Source organism: Mastacembelus armatus, chromosome 5 (assembly GCF_900324485.2).
Source record: "Mastacembelus armatus chromosome 5, fMasArm1.2, whole genome shotgun sequence".
Lineage (NCBI taxonomy): Eukaryota > Metazoa > Chordata > Actinopteri > Synbranchiformes > Mastacembelidae > Mastacembelus > Mastacembelus armatus.
In genome coordinates, this window is record NC_046637.1 from 26,091,356 (window position 1) to 26,113,003 (window position 21,648).

The 21,648-nt window shown below is 37.6% G+C and overlaps 2 protein-coding genes across 3 annotated transcripts; both read right to left on the reverse strand.

The window, feature by feature from the left end:
* Positions 1 to 1,269: 1,269 nt before the first annotated feature.
* On the reverse strand, positions 1,270 to 4,632 carry cnpy2 (canopy FGF signaling regulator 2). Its single transcript, XM_026307114.2, has 6 exons — positions 4,532 to 4,632; positions 4,228 to 4,359; positions 4,020 to 4,135; positions 3,017 to 3,214; positions 2,794 to 2,890; positions 1,270 to 2,660 (listed from the first exon to the last, which is right to left on the reverse strand). Exons 2-6 carry the CDS (start codon positions 4,349 to 4,351, stop codon positions 2,617 to 2,619), a joined length of 579 nt encoding a protein of 192 aa, XP_026162899.2. The 5' UTR covers positions 4,352 to 4,359; positions 4,532 to 4,632; the 3' UTR covers positions 1,270 to 2,616.
* Positions 4,633 to 8,113: 3,481 nt separating this feature from the next.
* On the reverse strand, positions 8,114 to 21,582 carry LOC113130482 (natural resistance-associated macrophage protein 2-like). Of its 2 annotated transcripts, XM_026307168.2 has the most exons (17): positions 21,435 to 21,582; positions 18,298 to 18,382; positions 16,706 to 16,842; positions 16,363 to 16,482; positions 15,979 to 16,098; positions 15,610 to 15,716; positions 15,424 to 15,494; positions 15,266 to 15,333; positions 15,008 to 15,163; positions 14,675 to 14,833; positions 14,483 to 14,569; positions 13,875 to 13,994; positions 13,608 to 13,757; positions 13,399 to 13,472; positions 12,686 to 12,839; positions 12,527 to 12,580; positions 8,114 to 8,406 (listed from the first exon to the last, which is right to left on the reverse strand). In XM_026307168.2, the coding sequence occupies exons 2-17, from the start codon at positions 18,329 to 18,331 to the stop codon at positions 8,344 to 8,346; spliced, it is 1,674 nt and encodes a 557-aa protein (XP_026162953.1). In that variant the 5' UTR covers positions 18,332 to 18,382; positions 21,435 to 21,582; the 3' UTR covers positions 8,114 to 8,343. The 2 variants fall into 2 exon arrangements, with proteins under 2 accessions (XP_026162953.1, XP_026162952.1); XM_026307167.2 differs by lacking the exons at positions 18,298 to 18,382; positions 21,435 to 21,582 and adding an exon at positions 17,788 to 17,917.
* Positions 21,583 to 21,648: the final 66 nt, after the last annotated feature.

Below are 21,648 nucleotides of genomic sequence, written 5' to 3' on the forward strand. Positions count from 1 at the left end.
TGAGCTGTGGGATCCAGAGAGCTTAGGAGAGGACTTGAGTTGCCCAGATGTGCTACTGGATACAAACCCTGAGAAAACAGTCTTTGATGAAGCAGAGAAACAGGTTTCAGTTTCAACTGATGAATGTGTTGAGGATGTAGAGGGGGAACAAATCCAGCAGGATCCACATCAAGAAGAACCAGGCAAACATGCTGAAAAAGACGCACTGTCCTGGAGCAGCGCCAGCAGTCAGAGCTCTGAAAACACTGTTATTGTGGAAGAAGAAGGCGAAGCTGAGGAAACAACACAAAGCAAGACAGAGAGTGATGAGGAGTTTGACACAGCTGAAATAGAGAGATGCTCTGGTGAAGTGAAAGAAAAGACTGAAGCTGTGGGTGTAAGAAAACTGGAGCAGCAAGATGACAAAGACACAAACCAGCTTTGTGTGAGTGTGGAGAGTACAGCTGGGATGGAGCATGTAACTGCAGAGACGGAGGAAATGAAGCTAAAGGAAAATGAGGAGGACATTTCCACACTCTCAGAGGTCACTGTGGCTTCAGATGAACTTATAAGTTAATTAACAACTTTGTACTTTGTATTGTCTGATAATAAAATTCATTATTTGAAATATTTTACCTTAGATCTTTTAATGAAGGCTGTTTTTTCTATGTAATCTAATAGTTTTTATTTTTGATGGCTCTGTAGTGATGCATTTATTGCTGTTGTAGGAATTAGGCAAGAAATAAACATAAACTATACAATCAAATGCTATTTTAAAAGCTCTTCTTACAAATCAACTCATTTTAATTTGCTTCATAAGGTCTATGGATCTGCTGAAACTAGAGAGTTGTGAAGTGGGTTTATTAGAAAATATTATTTATTTGGCCTGGTTTCATAGTGTGCTTATATTTCTAGCAAAACCCAAGCCTGAAAATTGAAATAAAGTCTAAATTAACTAAATTGCTGTGAAAATGTAATTTTAAATTCATATTCTTAATTAAGAATATAAATTAATTGTTACACAAGTCTGTGCAAACACCTGTTTTTGTCTTCGATTTCACTATCCACATGATCTTCCTGCTTCGATTTCAATGATTTAATTTGTCTTAACTATGTCCGTCTAAATATCAACCAAATAAAGAAATAAGGTATATATGTATCCTGTCATTGAAATTTATCCAATACATTCAATAGGTTATTTAAACATGTACGAACACATCACTATTTGACTAGATTTAGATGTGTTGATGTTGTACAAATATATTTCCATTGATTGAAGACAAATCAGATGCAGAAAACGTACAAAATGTATATTTAAAAATGAAAAAGGTTCACAGAGGACAGCAATTCATTTTTTCAGACATTTTAAAAATAACGGATTCCAAATATACCTCGTGGCCTTTCTACATTGACAATACAAGAAGATTTGATTCTTTAGTTAGGACTCAATGATCAGACTCTGGTCTTCAGCACACTCTAGTGGGAAAAAACAAAACTATAAATATCACCGTGCAAATGGATTGAAGCTGGTTTTGATATTGAGTATTAAATGAAAAGCTGATGTGTGATTAGCTCTGTCCAGAAGCTAAAACCAACCAACTACTTATTTTATACTTTTTGTGGCAGCATGAAGTGAAAGTACATCTCATCAGACTTATTACTGCTACCATTAACCCATAATGAGTCAGTACTTTGTTTTAGTTATTTAATTAATTGAAATCCTGTCCAAATATGTAAAAAAGCACACAAAAATAAAAGTCTCTTGCAATGTCTTAAGTGTTTAGGACACCAGCAGCTACACCGTGTGAATTTACAGTATCACATGACAGTGAATGAGGTTTTGCAGTTTCCTTAATTGCAACTAATTTCATAACAACAACAATTCCTTTACTGATGAGTAAGGCAGACCTGCCCTCTTGTTGTCCTACCTGTGCAATACGGGCACATTTTCTAATTTGCACTATAGTAAAACTAATTTCACTCAAATCTAAAATCATCTCTATTCATGTTTTTACATAATCTACCTTAAATTGTGATGATTAACATTTTGCTGTATTGAACTGGTATCAGTTATTCCTGTGATCTTGGGTATTTTGATTAACATTGATCAGCACTAAAAACTCTCTACTGGAGCTAGAACTGAAAGTATCAGTAACTAGTGGCACCTCTATGGGAGAGATTTTTTTCAGTGGGAATAAATATGGATTTATGGACCAATTTACCAAATTTTATCCTGAACACTTGTCTTAAACCAGAAAATGTAACTGTATACAGTATACAAAATTAATCCTGCAAAAAATCTTGACGGAAAACTTAATTTTTGCAGTTTCACAGTTTCAGTTTTATCCAATAAAGAGCACCTGAAGACAAAACAGGAGTCTTCATATAGAACACAAATCTTGAAAAAGTAATAAATTACAGTAGGTAAAGAAGTGGTTAGACAGTTTGAAAAATATGGTAAAAATGGCAAACTGGTCCTTAAATCCTCCATGGTCACAGGAATAACCCTTTCTGTTTTATGGTGAATTTCATGGATTTGAAGCCTTTGTATACATCTTGTACCACTGCCATGGTGTAAACCATAACTGAAAACATAGCACCAAATGTCTCTATTTCAGCTCCCACGGAGAGATGATATCATAGTTCATCATGGGTCATTTTCAGTGCATGATCACACAGGTCTGCAGAGCACACAGGACAGGACAACAATCAGTTAAGAGACACTTGCTAAAGTAGTAAAACAGTGGTAGGGTGATAAATCATCTGTACTCATGTTTAAAGAAAGGCGTCCATAAAGGTGAGGTGAAAACATACCTGTCCGCTTGCTGCAGAGTTTGTCTTTGACATTATCTGTCTCATGAGCGAAGAATTCAATGATTTCATCTTCATGCTGCTCAACAATCGTTTCACACTGCAAAGATCAGTCAACAGAAAGTTAGAAACTGCACTGAAGACTCAGATGTCACTACAATATAGAGTATAAGACAATATTTGGAGGGCAGTTGGCAGACAAACACTAAATCAACAGAAAACTCACTGCAAATTTTAAACTGGCTGTAACTCTTGAATCCAGCGCGGCCTCGGAGAGGTCCATGGCCCCAGTGGTCCGAGATTTTATCCGAACGTATGAGTTCCTGTTTGTGGAAGAATCTGCTTGCTCTGCATAGTCCTCCATCCTCTCACACACAGTCTCCATCAGCTCCAGTAGGTTTCCCTCTGAACGAGCCAGAGGAACCTGGTGGCAACAAAGGTTGTGAATTACTCCTTTGGTTTGTGCAACATAACCCAAAATTTGGGATGCTTTATTTGTCTTGACACAGGTTGTACTGTCAAAAAGGTGAAGGTGTGTGTGTTTTTTTTTTTTTTTTAAGTTAAACCACAAATGTCCATGCAGGTCCCAATACGATTTTACTTGCCTGATTTTTGTGTTTTTCTAACCTCAAATGAGATCAATTTGGAAGAATAATCTAAAACATATAACCTGATTTCTCACCTCAATATCAAATACATATATCATACATTAAATTATGTTAATTGGGTCACACTGAGCCAACCTGATAGTCATGCATACAGCTACTGTAGTCAGTGATGGACTATTTGTATAGTTTGAGAGAGGAGACAATGTTTGTAATGTGATGTATGTGAAAGATGTCATCGTGGACATTTGCATGTGTATGACACAACCACTGTGGAATTGGGTATTTTTCCAAGTTTCTCAATAGCAGCACTGCTAAAAACCTGAGTTACAGTCTTGACACAACAATAACTGACTGTTTTCAATACTTTTTTCATTAGTATAACTAGCATAAGTTTTTTTTTTTTATTACTAAACTTTTACAAAGTAAGCAAAAGTTATCAAATGCATCTGTAGAAAGTTATGGGAGCAGAAACAACTTTATAACTTTGTCTAAAGCATATTAAAAAAACAAAACAAAAGAATAACAGTTAATTGAAAAAGCCTGTATTTATTCGTGCAGCAGTGAAGTGGTGCAGCCTGCGAGCAGGACACACACTACGTGGCTCTGCAGCTGCAGCCTCACCTCTCTGAAGGACTGGCTGCCGTCCGGGTTGATCCTGAAGGATCCAGTCTGGATCATTTTCTTTGGATCTATCTGGGAGATGGCCCACTCCAGCTCATCTACCAGAGCCCTGCAGGCTTCCGGGAGCAGAGGGAGAGAAGGACGCAGGGTTTAGGTTTTGGGTTATTTATACGTGCGCTGAGCGTGAGGCGGAGATACGAGCACATACCTCCACATCTGATGTCCTGTCCTTGTCTGGCGGCCTGGCTGAGGCTCAGGAGACACAGGACCACAAAGGGTATGAGCGGCACAGCAGCTTCCCTCATTTTGCATCTAGACTCAGACTTCAGCATCACACAAGCTGACACATCGACCGACAAAACAAAGAAACACACAAGTGGATAATTATTACGTTAAATTAGCAGGTAACCTTCCCAGCCACCGCCCGCTACGGTAACATTTCCGTCCCGTTAACACGAAACTGGAGAAAGTCTCACAACAAGACGGTTTGTTGAACTTCTCATTGAACTCACATGTGTTTTTGCAGAGCACCTTTACGCTTTTCCACGCTGGTCCATCGCATTCGGTGAAATGTGGTGACGTAGACAACGGAGCCGCCGTACAGGATGGACCGGAACTCGAGACAGCGCCCCCACGTGACCAGGAAGATTCCAGCGGCATTCTGTTACCTTGGCAACCTGAAAAAAGTAGAGCGCGCGGGCCTTTTTCACAGACATTTTAGCTAACATAGTAGTTAATTTAGCTAGTGCTCTAAAAGTGTTTTAAAGTCTAAATATTGATCTACTGCGAGTTAGACAGCTTCATAACAGACTTATTTGAAGCCCAAAAAATAGCTACCCTGCCGCCGACTTAATCTACAGGTATGTTTTCATGGTGACGACTAACGGGCTCATAATTTGTGGTTTGCGCCTTTACTTGTTTTGTTCTGTGAACAGGAACAATGCGCTTCCACAATTTCGTTACTTTCTTCACTATTAAGTCAAGTAAAAGTTATTCTGACGTTTTCATCTGAGTGAATGCATCCTAGCGGTTTGATGCATGGATTTATTAAGGTTGCTTCATGAGCTTGAAAAACTTTTTATTGCCAGTTTAAATAACTTTGTGCCTCAGTCAGAGTCTGGCTCTGGAGCTCCTTCATTTAAAGGCCATACAGGAACAAAACCAAGTTGTCAATTGAATGTAATTTAGGAAACATAAAAATATAGTCTTAATTATTCAGAAACAGTAACGTGTGAGCATAAAAGACATTACAAACAGAATCTCAGTTGAATGTCAGTTTATTTTTTTTGAAAATATATTTCTTTGTCTTAACAGAGTGACATTGTCTGTTCTTGAGCCTTGAATTTCTAAATTAAATAGAAAGGATGTTAAGTGGTATACAATAATACAACCTATACACCTATGAATAGTGAACTGACTTTGCACATTTAGGACAATAAACTGTAACAAAGCTCATTTTACACACAATGAACAAAATAGAAACCAAAGGTTTGTAATTAAGGAGCAGCTGAGCACAAATAATTGTTTTTCTCTAAGCAAAAGAAAATCTGACATACACAGGTCAATTTGTTTCTTGACATTTTAACTAAAAGAAGATCCGACAAAATATTTTAAATGAATAAAGACTTTTATGGAAAAATATTTAAGTGTTTTTAATTTTTATTCAACAACAAAAACATATAACAGGATGGCAGATAAAAAGAGACCTTTTAGGAGGATCTTAATACTATATCATAGTATATAATTTCATTAAATCAGAAATAACATTCAATCTAATTTAGAATATAGCCAGTATGATACCAGTTTCCACTGTGGTCATGGAAACAGAAAATGGTCTTGGACAATCCCAACACATCGGGTGTTCCCAAATTCAGACACTGTATTCTTTACAATACAAGATGTCCCATACTGTATAATGCAGTAATCAATTAAAATGTGTAATAATCATGATTATTAGCAGATCTTTAATTGATTCAACTTGAAACAAGTTTATATCCCAGCCAGAAGGTCACATGAGGTACAGTACTGAACAGACCCCAACCTAAATCATTTGCTAACTGCTAAGCATTGCTTTCCTGCTCTGATCCCATCAATGCTACACTGAAATTTTAAAATCTTTAATAAAACCTTATAAATGTAAACTTTAATGCTTTCAATTAGACCTTGGATCATTTCTTTTGCCATCAAGTGCTGTGCCATTAAATGATTGGCTTTTATTTGGCATGATATTTAGTTTCAGTTGGAAAATTATTAACTGTGAGCAGAAATGTAGTTACATCAGTAGTGCATTTTCTGATGGAATGAAGCAATAATTGTAAATATATATTTACAAAAATTTTGTAGCAAACATAATGAAAAGTAAATAAAACAAAAAACAAAAAAATCAGAAAATATATTATAGTCCTTAAAAAAATGCCAAAGTCAACCTGCACAGGCAGGCAGGGCACAATAGTATAGAAAATTATCTTTTCACTGGGATTATACAAATATGCACTTAGTTTAATGAATGAACTATAATTTTGTTGTTCAACCTACAACTATTAGAGTTTCTTAGTATGTACTCGTTTTTGACTCAGCGGTGTGTTAGCGTTCCTTTACATAAGGCACAATGGTCGCCTGCTCAGTAGAACACAATGCAATTCAATATTAAGTAAATTCAATAAAGTACAAGGTTTGATTTATTAAACAGCCCAAAACAGCAGTGTACACTTTTATATGTCTTCTCTGGACTGTTTTTACTTGTTTATTTCTCTATGTAACACTGTTTTTTTAGCATCAAATATTAAAGCGTCTCAATTAGAGACATTTCTCATATTAGCTGCATTAGCAAGACCTGTCTCCCACATTCGAAACACTCTAAAGTGTTTATGTTGTGTACAATTACAAACTGCTCCACCACTCCTGGTGAACCAGTCAAATTACCAAAGACATTATTTGCCAGGACATGAGGAATCCTGAGATATAAAATATGTCCAGTGTTTCTACTCATGGTACAGCTCCTCACACTGCTTTTCTTATGCTACGGTCACCCGGCCTGCTGGACAAATTTTATTTAATTATAAGCTTTAATGTGAACGTAGCTATATTTCACAGTGAAATCACCTGCCTTTATCTTCATTCATTTCATAAACTAAATGCAATAAAATATGCTTTTGTATGCATTGTATCTGTATAAATTTGGCTTTGCTGCTATAGCTTGGTGAAAGGCTGAAGCTAAACAAAAAGAAAATATCTTAAATCAAACTAACAATTCACTTAAACCACATACAAGTCAAAAGAGCGTATATGAAAGTTATAAACCATACAGAAATAAACAAATCTTAAAACAAACGGACCTAGGCTTAACAAAAAACTAAAAAGAAAAATCTAAGATACCAAACCATAATACACTTGCCAGCAACACTGTGGGAGACCTAACCAGTCAATATTCTGTGGCACCTTTAAATTTCATGAATGTATTGAATAGGAATATATACAATACATGTACTAAAAAAACACACGCATATGTATTATCATGTAGTTTTAAAGTTTGTATCTGCTGCTTCAGTCTTTTAGATATTACCACCAGAGACCTAGTGTCTTCTTTAATTTAATAATAAACATGTAAATTATTATGATGGGTTTTAAAAAGATTTGGAGCTACAAAGGTGTACATCTCCAAGAGATGGTTTCAATGGCAAATGTATTTGAAAATATTCTTAAAAAATGTAACACAAAGAGATTGACATAAAACTGTCATATAGTAAAGGCAGCTGCTTGGTTCCACCAAAGGCAGAAAAATTCTTAACCCCTCTTAAGACCTAGTTTTTTGGGTTTTTTTTTTTTTTTTCAAATTTCAGCCTGAAAAAAATCTAAGCCACATTTAATCAGTAAAGCTCCCCACAACAGTAGGTAAATTTGTCTGTCTCCATCACCAGGCCAGAATGAGATTTAAAAAACTCTTCCATAAAAAAATCCACATTAGTTGAAAAATGAGTCCATCCAAACTGATACCACTTTTAAGTACTCATTGGTAAGTTTTGAAGAACCACATGCACCACACACCTGATGACCTTTTCAAGTAGCAGCAGCAGGTTGCATTATAAATTATAGTCAACCTGGTTCCACTAAAAGTGGGACAGATTAAACATCATGTGTCATTAGGGTCTGACATGAGGGTCTAGTTGCATAAGCATTATTTGTGAACAAGTCTGCAACAAGTTGTTTGTCTGTGTTGCTGCAACATTTGATTGAACAGGATTATCTATTCATCTGTAGGAAGACTACAAGGACACTTTAAAACCTGCTTGGCATTGAGAGGAAGAGAGAAACACATACTGGCCGTCTATGCACCGTCCATGTCGTTCAGTAAGTAAATGTCTGTGTGACGAGACAGGCCCACTTGCATCTATAAGACAGAGAAAAAAAAGTTGTTTTCAATGGCAGTACTCTATCTACAGCTGACAAAGTCATGACACAAATCAACTTTGTATTATAACAGCATTATTTTTTCATTCATAAGTACAACCCCTAGTATAAAAAAGAAACATTTGATTTGGCCATGATTTTTGTTGTGTCCACAACTTATTCAGTGTTTTCCATAAATCATTTCAGGTGTAATGTATCAACAATTAATGGTGTATACGATGACAGAAAAACCCAGACAACTACCTGCTAATTACACGCATTATCCTTATTGTATCTTGTGAAAACAACAGCTCATTTTAGACTGTCAAGTAATTTTGGATAGGATGTGCAAAATACAATCAAATTAATGTTAAGAAAGACATAATCAGCGCTTTGATCAGAGGTAACTGCATCTGATCAGTTCGGGTCACAATTTGAATTTGATTGTTTCTAATTATGGATTAATTAAAGGTGCTCACCTCGGGTCAAAGTGCTACTTTCCAAATTCAATTTTCCTCATTTATTTCTTAAAAATCCTGGAAAAAAAGTATTTGTACTATATACAGCGCTACCATCTACTCTAAGGTAAAAATAGCTTTTTTTCCCCTTCGACCCATTAGTAATCCAACAGTTTTTTTATTTTATAAGGCACATACATCACGAGTCTTTTTTTTTTTTTTTTTTTTTTACAGATTCAGACACAAGACACCAAAAAATGTCCATATCAATATATCCACTGTTTTCCCATTTATTTTGGACACATGGTGTACTTCATCCAGTAGCAAAGGTAAGACACTTATTCTTTCAAGCCCAAAGAGCAACAGTGAGTAATAAGGACAATGTGGACAGTACTACATTGAAATGGATGTGTATTTTTTGCCAGAGACGTATTCATATGACTGTATCAAGATTAAACAATGCAATCTAAAAAATGTCATATTACATTTCTCTCATCTTTATGAAAATCTTCAGAAACTATGAAAATCTTTGAGAACTCTGAGCCACAGAAAAGCAGAAACCGATCTCTGTAACACTAACTAGGTGGCCCTCATTAGACTGAGCCTCTATGTTTTACCTATCACAATATGACCATCTGCTCTTATTGGTTAATATATACATGCTACTTGGATATTGCTCACTCAGGTGCTTAGCCTACAGTATATAGTACATTATACTAAAGTTAGTAAATTATTTTTCACAGAACATGTTTTGTACTTATGCTATGCCAGAGGCTGAAAGTGCAATGTAAACAGCAGGCATGTACTAAATCATCATAATTAAAGTCAGACTGGTTTAAGAAGCCATTTAATGTTACAGTTAAAGTAAAACTGCTTTACGATGCGATTTTTATCAAAACGTTCCTGACCTGCATTTGAGATTTAAATGTTCGCTATGCAGCCTCTTGGGAAATTTAGGGAATAATTTCCACGTCAAACTGCCACTGCTCATGTTACCCTGTGTTCAGACACATTACATAACTGATGCTAGGCTATGTTTGGAAAGAACAGCCATGGCTTTTGTCTCAGCTGTGAGCTACTGAGTGTGAGGGACAACAAGGTGTTTAACAGTTGATATTAAAATATAATTATGAATGACTAGTTTCCTGAACAAATTTCAATTCTCTATGCTCTGGTTAAAAAAAGTTATGTGTAAGTTTCATTTCAATATCTAAAAACATCTAAAATAGTTTCATTGTCAAAGAGAAACAGAAATATGACAACAAATAAACTTATAATGTTGGGAAAAGAGAATAAAATAAGGCAATAAGAACAAATATTTTCACTGCCAAATGGTTGTGCCTTTCCATCATGTGGCTGCTGTAAATGAATTATAGCCAAAGCCAATGACAGAAACACAGCTGTAAAGTCGTAAGTGTAGAGTGCTGGACACTGTAGCCTAATTTGCATACAGTATACAATGCACCAGAATGACCGTTAAAGAGTTTTTACATTTGAAAAAGTCTGACCTGACTGAATTTTATTTCGAGCTGCTGCATTTTTAGACTGTAATTCACAAAATGACTGCTTTTTCAGGGTGCTGCATTTTTAGACTGTAATTCACAAAATGACTGCTTTTTCAGGGTGCTGTCTGCTGTAGGATTATAAAGCCTGAAGAGCCAAACATTACTCTTGGTTATACACACATAAACAAATGAGTTTTCTTGTACTTGTTCTGACAACGATTGATAGCAAACATAAAAGCTATTTTCAGTTCTTTATGCCTACCAGTATAAAATATGCTGCAGTGATTTTCTTTTCTTCAAAATTTATAATCAGATGTATAACATATGCTTACAATACATTTCAAACATCCTTTTCATTATTTAAGCTCTAAATGACTGCTGAGTACAAAGGTCAGTTTCTGGTGTAACAAAAAAATTTTTCACACACATTTTTTAGACTCTCACTGTCAAGATGCAATTAAAAAAAACTCCTGCACTTTGCTAAAAACTTATTTCAATTTCTCTCATTTTAACAAACTCATTTCAATGCGTTGAAAAACCCAAGTCACTGCCATCCTTATTATGTGGCACTCATAGCACTCAAAGCTCTGAGGCTGATGCTGCAGTCATATAAAGCTTTACTTGTTGAAATTGAGCAGCGTGGGTCAGGCTGTACAAACATTCAAATAAAGATCAAAGGTGCAATTTAACCGTATTAATTATTATCTGTCAAACTCTCTAAAACAGATTCCAGCCATCATCTACCACTTATCCTGGTACATCCAGGGTCACAGGGGGGCTGCAGCCAATCCCAGCTGACATTGATTGAGAAGTGCAGTACACCTGTGACAGATCACTAGTCTATTACAGGGCTGACACATACAGACAAACACTCACACTCACAACAACGGGCATTTTAGAGTCACCAATTAACCCCAAACTGCATGTCTTTGGACTGTGGGAAGAAACTGGAGAGTAAAACCCACAGAGGCAGGAGAACATGAAAACACCACTACAGTGATTCCCTGTGGAACCGTTTGTCAGACAATAATACACATCCATTTAAACCAGTTTTAGTCAAATGTCATTTTAAAATCCAAGGCTTATATTTAAAAAAACAAAACAAAACAAAAAAACCCATTATCACATTATCATACGTCCACTCTGGACTTGTGCGGAACTAAGAGACATATAGGGACACCACATGAGAGAACTTATAAATATAGCTAACTCGCTTGATTATCAAAACCCTGTACCTAAAAGCTTAACACAATTAGGGCTGGATATCATTTGGAGATTTCTGGATTTGAATTTCTCTGCCAGGGTATAAAGTGTGATCTAATGAAATCTAAAACCTCCTCCTCCAGAGATTCCAGATGGTAGCGTGTACTGAGGTAGACTGATGGAATTTAAAAGATACAGCTAATATTAGTGATTCTGGAAACTATAAATACCAGTACTTTAGGTAGGTAGCTACATGAAACTGTACTAAGGACACATATGGAGCAGGAAGTGATTTCCCCAGTCACACTGACATGTTTTTGTGAACATGAGAACTATGGCTCCAGATGTTGTGGTAGATAATATAATTTACATTAACCAACATGTTTTCTTGTTAGTTGAAATCTAAAATCACTGGAACATCCATATAAAACCTTTAACTTATAATCTCTATCCCCCTATCACCCTCCTCATGATGCATTTAAAAACTGCTGGGAATGTGCCCTCCCAAAGACAGCAAGGAAACACAAGCTCAGCTGCTAACATAAAACAATAACATAAAAACTAGTGATGATGACAATTAGGTGAATTACCAGGGGAGTGGTGTACACCACTCATGTCACAGTTTGTCACTTTACAAGAAAAGGTAAAGCACTTATCTTTGAGGATTTTAGTATTAATATGTCAAATGATGTGCAACTCAAGCACTGGACGTCGGCATGAAACAAGCTGTGCCTGTGTCACATTTTCTTGGATACCTAAAAAGCACCAAATTCTGATACCCAGCCCTACACACAGTGAACATCTGCAGCTCCTACATGATCTTGAAAAGTCCTAGTAGTGCACATGGCTCAGATTCTCCAAGAAGAAAGAGGAATGCTGGTGGTTACTGTCCTGTTGAGCTTTAGGAGTCGTACTCTGACTGCTCCTCTATGAGCACAGCAGGTTGGTTTCTTACCCTGCTGCCAAAGTCCAGGCAGGAAACTCCCAAGGCAATCAGACAGTGCCATACCTGCAGATGACAGGAAAAGAGTGACAAGTCAGGTTAATGCAGTTTACATACACTGCATGCTTGACAATACATATCTTTATCTTTGATTGCACTAGTCTAACTTACCAAGTAGAGTATAAAGCACAGATAGGCTACGGAGATGAATCCAGCGAGAACGTAGTACAGCACACTGTTCAGTGACGTCACATAAACCACCACAAAGTACATGTTGATTGCACAAACCATCAGGATGACGATGCCCCCGGAAATCTTCCACACCCTAAATAAAACAGGCAGACAGACCATTGAGAAATAATGTTTTTTCTCAAATTGACATACTGTAAATACTCCAGGATATTGCAAATCATGTTCCGCACTTTCAATTTCAACTCCTAGTTCATGTTACACAATTTCATTCTTGTCTAATCACAATGTGACTGCTTATTATGCAGTGCAATAAATAAAAAAGGAAACATCTGTACAGTTAAATAACTGACCTCAAGCAGACAAGCTGCATTTCATTAGTCTGTGTATAACCACACACCATAACATCTGGCAAAAAAGACTAAAATTAAATCAATAGTTCTCTGGCCACAGTTCTGTCTGTCACATAGATTTTGAGATATCCTCCAGTGGTAGCAGAAGCAGCAGCATTGAGGACTTCATTGTTTTTCTTTCTGTCTGACACATGCTAGTTATTTTGTGTTAAATGTGAGGATAGGCCAATACTGTGGTCATAGTCTGTAAGTAATTATTCTGTCTCAATACAATACATAGTCCCAGCAATATAATATGAGAAATTAAGACAAAGATCCTACATATTTATAACTTTAACTTACAATCCATTTGCAAAGTCATTCATGATGGATGTCAGACTGGTGAAGGTCAGAATGGGGATCAAAGCAAACGGAAGCTGTTGGATGGAAAGAGAAGCGATACTGAAAATTTTACAGGATTGCGTACTACACCACAGGAACAGTAAAACGATATGATTGTGTAAGTGTGGGCTAATGTCTAAGATCTTTTGCCAACTTTCTCAATAACTAACCTGCATGCTTTGAAGCACATTGAGAAAGTCATTCATCCCTGTCAGATGGCGGACATCCTGGAAAATGGCTACCAACAGTGTTGGCGTGATGGCAATGGATCGGGTCAGCAGCACCCGCGCAAAACGGGACCACCGTAGGTTCAGGAAACCCTTAACAAAAAAAAAGGAAAGCACAGGCATGTGCTATGCTCATCTGCTGACACGCTTGAGTCCAAAATAAAATGTAATAAAACCACAGGTACATTTCTAACCAATGGCTATCCTTACCTCCATGACAAACTGTCCAGAGTAAGTGCCTGTCATGGTGGAGCTCTGTCCAGCTGCCAGGATCCCTATGGCCCAGATGTAGAGGGCTGCAGGGCCAAAGAAACAGCCCAGGACTATGCCCTGAACGAACAGAGGATTCATCATCTTATTATCCAACTATCTATTTTCCACAATGGACAAAGAGGTGATTATTTAATAAAGTAAGGCTGGTTCTTTGATCACTAAGAAGTAGAAGAAAGAAAAGACAATAAATTTAAGTTTTGTGTATTGATATTCTGGGGCAGTGGGCTCATTAAAGACCTTCCAAACCCTTGATCCACTCCCAAAGTTGTTTCCAACTGATGTGATTAAAGCTCTTCTTGGGCCTGAGGGTGTGTACATGAAGTGTTTGACTGACACTGACTTTTTGTTGCATGTTTTACTCTGCGACAGCTTCCTCTTCCTCATCCTTTTTTTTTCTTTCAGACCACTGACAGGTCACAGCACATAACCCCATACTTCAAATCTTCTAGCATAATTATAATCCAATGATTTTGGATAAGTAAAACAAATTGCTGGAGTCTGGTCCCTATATCTGATAATGGGGATTTATTGTTGAGTAGACATACCCCTTTGTAGATGTCCACCTGAAGTGTGTCGTTATTGAGAGGGAAGAGATCTGTGTGAGGGCTGCCGGTTGCGTTGCACTCAGCGTTCTGCAACCAGTAAAAAACATACAGTGACAACAAACATACACTGTCAGCAATGAATATGTGCTGACAGTACTAATCAGAAACCAAGTATTTCAGTAGTATACTCACCACGTCCATATTGGTTTTATTATAGAAGGCCTGAGCAAAGACAGCTACAACAAAGACGTTGATAAGAAAAGAAATGAAGAGAGCGATTGCTGACTCGATGAAGAAGTACTTGTTGGCCTCTTTAACGTCCTTTTTATTTTTGCGATCAACTTCTCGGGACTGGCACATGAGGGAATAAAGAGAATAATACTCAACTTTCATCAAACGCATAAAATTAACAAGTTTCATTTTTGTTCAACAGTGCCTCCAAGAGCTCATTAGTACAGTTTTAGAAAACTTACTTTTGACTTTCCCTTATGCTACTTATTAATCTGAATGTGATATGTTTCTAACCTTGACCAGCGCTGAGTGCAGATAGATGTTGTGTGGCATGATAACAGCGCCTACGATTCCCACTGCCTGCTCCAGCTGCTGGGACCCACAGCCAGCACAGTAGGGCACAAACATCCCCTTCAGTACCCCCCCTTGGTTTGGATTTACCAGCACATACTTCAGAAAAACAAAATGGTCACACAGGTCAAGCTACCACAAACGGTTCTGCACAAAAATATGTGTAAACCAACACTTAAATTAAATGTAATGGAGCCTTACCTCGTAACCAAAGCTCACAGCCATTACAGTGATAAGAAAGCCAAAGAAAGCTTCAAGTTTCCTCAGGCCTACAAAGAGATAAAACATTTACAAGGGCATGTGCTCCTTTTCAATCACCTGGTAGCCATTGGATGTTTCTATAGAGGAATATCACATACCATATTTGTCAAGAAAGAGGAACACAAAAGTGTCTGTGATGGTGATGAGAACTCCTCCCCACAGTGGGATCCTGGAGAAGAAACAGGAAAATATATGTTCAAACATTTTTCACCATTACAGATGTTTAGGCTGTGTTCATCTGTAAATTATCTGCACTTTTCATGGAAAAGCAGTAAAGCTATTACCTGCCCACAGAGAGAAGGTTCAGAGCTATTGCACAGCCAATCACCTCCTGCATGTCTGAGCCAATAATGGCCAGTTCAATCATCAGCCAAAGGATAACCCGGGGAACCTAAATATATTATTACAGATGTAACAAAAGTTTAAGAGACTTTATCAGTAGAATTATATCAGCAGAGCATAACCTTGTCTTAAGAAAGATCATTCCATCTTTCACTTCAGGATACCTATAGTCCACAGAGCTAATTCAACAAAATCCAAGAATATAAAATCAAAAACCAGGTACTCACACCTAACACAAATACAGCTCCTTCCAAAAAGTTCAAGTACAACAAGAAAAAGAAAGTTATGTGATGAGAGAGGGGAATACTTACAGTGGGATACTGGCGGTTGCAGACTTCAGCCAGGTGCATCCCTGTGACAACCCCGAGCCGTGCGGCTAACCTCTGCAACAGCAGCCCAATGATGGTGGATCCAAGGAGCACCCATAGGAGCTGAGAAAGGAAGCCAAAATCAGCACAAGCTGTTGCATGCTTTCCTTCCTTTCCTTTATGAAAAATATCTATCTGAATGAACATAACAAATATACTGCTCAATATGGAATGAAACTAAAGTTTAAAAAGGAGTTACACAGTATTATAGTCCACTTTATAAGATATACATGCATAACCTAGCTAAATATACTGCAAGGCTATGTTACCAGAGACATGTGCTTTGTTGTCTAGATTAATATGTAAATGCATGTAAGTGTGTATCACCTTAAAGCCAGCTACAGCTCCAGACTGGAGGTCAGACTCAATGTTCCCTGGATCCAGGTAAGCAATGCTCATCAAAAACCCTGGTCCAGTGAAGGCCCAGAGTTTACGGAAACTGAATATCTGGACAGAAGGTCAACAACATTTTATTTTTGATAAAGGCACATATGTAAAAGGGCCACTCAAACTATTTTGAAAAGGCAAGACACCCATACTGTCCCCTGACCCTTCAGTTCACTAGGCCTGTGCCCAGTGGGGCCTTTCATTAATTCAGCCATGCATCTGAGGCAAAATTACAGGTTTCACTTATGATTCCTATAAAACATCAAACAGACATTGTGAGTACCTGGTTTACATTCTCGGGAATGGGCACCTTCTCTTCAAAATACGTGGTGAAAGGGTCCTCCTGGGCCACAGGTGAGGCAGCAGGAGCGATGGAGCTGTACTGGTTTGTCTGGACTCCATTGTCCTGACTGGAGTCATCTAATAAATCCACAGAAAATAAATAAGAGGAACTCCTGATTAGCAAAGAGAGATGAACAAGACTAACACGTGTCTTCACATCAGTTGGTAAAAATGCTTCCAACATCTCAGAAACATTACACATAAATTATTTTTTTAATTCTCGAGGTCAATCTTGTAGTTTTAAACTCCATACTGTATGTTCACCACTCACCAATTAATTTCCAAGATTTAGGGACGTGGCATAATTACTACATCAGAGTCCAGACGGGCATGCAAAATAATCTGAGTGACCTTATTGTATTACTGCACCTACAATGCATTGACATGTTAATACGCATATGCACTGTTGGCTCCATAAACCTTTGGACATCCTGTCAGCAATGAATAATTTGTAGGTATCTGCTTTGCTACGAAACAAATACATTTGCAATATTTGTATCACTTAACACTTTTCAACAAATCCAGCATCAAATTTTCAATCATTCATTGTTGACTAAGGAAGAAGAACCAATAAACACATTCAAATCTTTCAGAAAAACGTTTGAGCCAAATAATATTTGCCTGGAGTCCAGCAGCATTATTGAAGAAAGTGCATAGACATAAAAGGGAAGCAATTTAGATCATTGTGCAAACAATCTTAAACACTGATAAGCTTGAAACAATTCAACCTCTATTTCAAACCTGCAATCTAAGTGATTTAGATGTAAAATTACAGTAAGTTACTCAGCTATAACCTGTAATTAAGACTCCATTTTTCAAATCTTGAACCCAGTGACTCCACAAACATGTTTTATGAGAACACAATAAAGGCAAAAGGATTACATTCAAAAGACTACAGATATAATACACACAACAAATCTCACAAGTATTATTCCAACACCTGCAATTATTGTTTAACATTTCTGACAACTGTATAACTACGAACTGTTCAAAGTATACCTCTAAATACTGTGTACTACTCACAAAGTTTGGACTTTTCATTCTTTTCTCCCTTCATCTCCAACTTACTGCTGGTCCCAAAGTCCACAATGTCTCTGATTTTATATGACTCAACCCCTTTTGTGTCATTAGACGTCATTGGACAATTTGATTTAGTGCTTCCAAAAGTGTAAAGCTAAAATAGAGAAGTAAAGACAGCACATGCCAAACATGTGCTTGAGGTTGTCAATAAGACAACCTTGAGCAGAAAAATTATGCAGTGACCTTAACCCTTAAATGAATCATGCTGCATTTCACAAGAAGTAATAAAGTTCATAAAAGGAGCTAGAAGACAATTAACATCATTTTTCCAAAAGATAAACTGCAGTGCTGCAAGATAAAACGTACTTAAGTTACAAATTGTTTAAAGCAGTTTTGTCGACACGCCACCTGACACTGACGTGTCCTGCAGCTATAACTAAACGATCCATGTTTAATGTTGGAGGACACAGTGTGTGATGTGATGGCCGTGCTTCTTTTATTTTAAGCACTTACCTTCGAGAATGTCTCCTTCTTGCTGAGCATTCATCAGGGCAGGCTGAGGGATCCCTGGGAACTTGAGGGATGAATATCAGCCTCCCTTGAATAAAACACAGTTATATATCCCCCATGAGCATCAAAGACATGACTGTTGATGGGAAAACAATAATTTTCACATAAGTAACACTGTGTTATCTAAAACTAACAATAAATAAGCTTAAAAAGACTGGTTCTCTTTCTTTGATTGGCAACAAAATGCCTTCAAGATTTCCCATCAAAAATGATCAAACATAAAACTTGACCACAGAACACATCTCCTAGTATTAAAAAGCATAAAAATATGCAAGTCACAATGATGACTTAGCAACTAAATGTTCTTAGCACACAAAACCTTGACATGACCACAGTCAACAGAGTTTCACTTCAGCCACATTCATCCTTCCTCTAATCCTTTGCATACCACCTCGATAACACTGGTACTTCTGGAACAAACAAAACCCAGAGTCTGGCAAAACAACCAAAAGCACATGACCATGTGAACATTTGTGAAGTAAAAGCCAAGCTGAGACAGCATACAGAGCAGCTTTCTCAACAGTCAAGGTTTCCACATAAAGAGTGCTCTGGTTGAAAATGTGCTAAAGGTAATTTTTTAGCAGCAACAATGAATTTAATATTAGAATTTGACTCTCTGTTACCAGCAGAATGTGAGATTGTTGGCTTGCGTGTATTACAACCCGAAAAACATGTCAAGATGACTCAGCTTTTCCATAGGAGATGAATATTACTGCTGTAGGAAATGACTGACCTTTTCCAATGACACAGTTAAAATATTTTGGTTTCAGGCAAGTCAGTGTTATTTGTCATTTGGTCAAATGCTTGTTGACAAATTGTGCAATTTAGGGGCAGTCTGCTAAATATTAGACGTAAGATACTTTGCTCCAATTTTGTAGCTTTGTTTATAAACAAAGAAAAGAAAGTGGAGAAAAAATTTTAGAAAATTAAAATTGTTAAATATTATATGATCTCAAATGCCAATCTTATACATATAAATACATAGTCAAGGAGATACATGCTCATTTGGCTTCAAACTTTAGACTTTTAACCTGCTGGGCCAGAAATGCCTACTTCACGGGTACTCACAAATCACACAGGAAATAATTTAGAAACATAAGGCGCTTTGTGAAACTGAAGGACCTGGCCACCAGCCTTGTTGCAGGGTGTGTCAGTGACCCGTCTGTCATGTGTCCTCTCATGTGTCCACAGTTCACACCCATTATATCGGATCATCGCAGCTTAAGCTAAACTAGTATAAATTATCCTACATTTTAATAGCATGGTAGAACTGATGTCCTGCTGACACACAGGTTGATGAAAGGCGCTTCACATGCATCAGTTTGCTTGCCAAACTTAATCATGCCCCCCCCAAAAAAAATCCTAAATCTCTGAACAACCACACTGCCCTCATGGCATCATGAACTGACCTATTCCTGGTAAACATGCTCTTTTTGTAATGACAGTTTATTCACTCAAAACTACTACATTCTGCAAGGTTCACCATAGAAGAAATACTCCTTGGATTACAGGCTCAGACAGACATAGAATAATTACATCCTTTTGGTGGAAGGCAGAAATGATCTCACTCTGATTTTGCTGGTGCTAAGTGTTTCAGACAAAACAGTGCTGCTGAGGGAGACCAGCCTGCAGGTGACTCTTGTTGGTTGACTCGAAGTTGTAGATGTGCATTTTTTCTCTTTTACACATAAAACAGAGCAATTTGTCAAGTCTTCAAGTTTGCTTTGGATCAGCTAGAACCAGCTGTATTTTGTTTATCTATAATCTTATGTTATACCAGCCCACCCCCACTCAGTACATTTCTAACTGTGCTGCATCTGACTTGCCAGTATATTTAACACTGGTGCCAGTATGACCTGGACTCCAGTCCTGGGTTGTGTCATATGTCAATATTACACAGTGAATAAAGTGCATAGAGAAGTGAATCAGTGTTCCACCAGGAACTACTGTGCTGCGCAAAACAAACATCAACTATGATTCACTTACTTCAACAAATATTGTAAATTTGGTCCAGCATGTGGATCTAAATAAACTAGTGTTGTAAGTAGTTGAGGAATTCTATGGAACCACATCACTTAGTCATTTAACTTCCCTAAAGTCTAGCCCCCATGAACACCGCAGGGACTTTATCTGCACAAAACAGAGTTTACAATCACTATTGTACATCAGTGACAACTCCCTAACTGACAGATGATTTCTGATGTTACACCCCTCAAATTACATCACTTGCAATATTTTTATCCTCCACAAAAACAATCTCCCCACAGTAATAATGAAGTCAACATCAAAAAGCTCTCTTTCAGGTGGAAGGCAGGGGTCCACCCTGGACAGGTCCCCAGTCCATCACAGGGCCACATAGAGACAAACAACCTCACACACTCACACTCACTCCTATGGGCAATTTAGAGTCACCAATCAACCTGACATACATGTTTTTGGACTGTGGGAGGAAACCAGAGTACCTGGAGAAAACCCATGCAAGCACAGGGAGAACATGCAGACTCCACATAGAAAGGTCGGGGTGCAAACCCACAACCTTTTTGGGCAAAATACAAATATATTAAATTCAGTTAATACACAAGAGTGTTTCTGACACCACACAGGGACAACAGCCAACACCAGAGGACAAGTCAAGTCTGTTCATAAAGAATACAGAGCAGTAGTGTCAGGAGGCTTGACATTGGACTCATGATTCAGATGAAGGAAAAACAGACAGTGCATACAGTCCGCTGGAAAAATGACTGGGAAACAGTGACAACACTGAAGATTTAAACTGTAGACAACACATTATGTATGAACAGTTATGAACAAGGACTGTTTTACCTCCTCACATGAGCAAACACCACGGTCACAAGTCACACTACTCACTCGTAGTTTTCCTTAAACACATGTGCACGAACCAGCCTAAACCAAAACACATAATTATTTAGCCCTGCACATCGTGACCCCGCTAATATAAAACATCCGACATCGTAACTTAAGGTAACGTCTCCGTGGGAACAAGCTAGCAAGAAGTTTCCATGATATAACCTATTAGCTGTCTGATTGGCAGTGCTAACGTCATATGAAAAGGGCCTTACCTGAGTTCAACCTTACGTTACGGGAGGGTAAAATAATGAATAATGTTAAGGATTACAGATGATGAGTCTAAATGTTTGTTAGCTTAGCGACACGTTCTCAAGGTAAAATTTTGCAAATCCGGGTCTTTCATGCCAACGGTAAGCTCAAGACACACTGCGCATGTGCACCGGCTCTACTCTGTTCTGATTGGTCCATGTGAGCTGTGCCGGTCTT

Bases quoted from the DNA above. Each gene is read 5' to 3' on its own strand.
- cnpy2 (XM_026307114.2), bottom strand. From the start codon at position 4,351: ATGCTGAAGTCTGAGTCTAGATGCAAAATGAGGGAAGCTGCTGTGCCG. The intron at 4,136-4,227 runs GTATGTGCTCGT...TGCTCCCGGAAG, and splicing joins ACAGGACATCAGATGTGGAG to CCTGCAGGGCTCTGGTAGAT. The intron at 2,661-2,793 runs GTATGTTTTCAC...TGTGCTCTGCAG, and splicing joins ACTCTGCAGCAAGCGGACAG to ACCTGTGTGATCATGCACTG.
- LOC113130482 (XM_026307167.2), bottom strand. From the start codon at position 17,902: ATGACGTCTAATGACACAAAAGGGGTTGAGTCATATAAAATCAGAGAC. The intron at 13,473-13,607 runs GTTAGTTATTGA...TCCATCCAACAG, and splicing joins ATGTGCTTCAAAGCATGCAG to CTTCCGTTTGCTTTGATCCC. The intron at 12,581-12,685 runs GTAAGTTAGACT...TGTCATCTGCAG, and splicing joins TGTGCTTTATACTCTACTTG to GTATGGCACTGTCTGATTGC.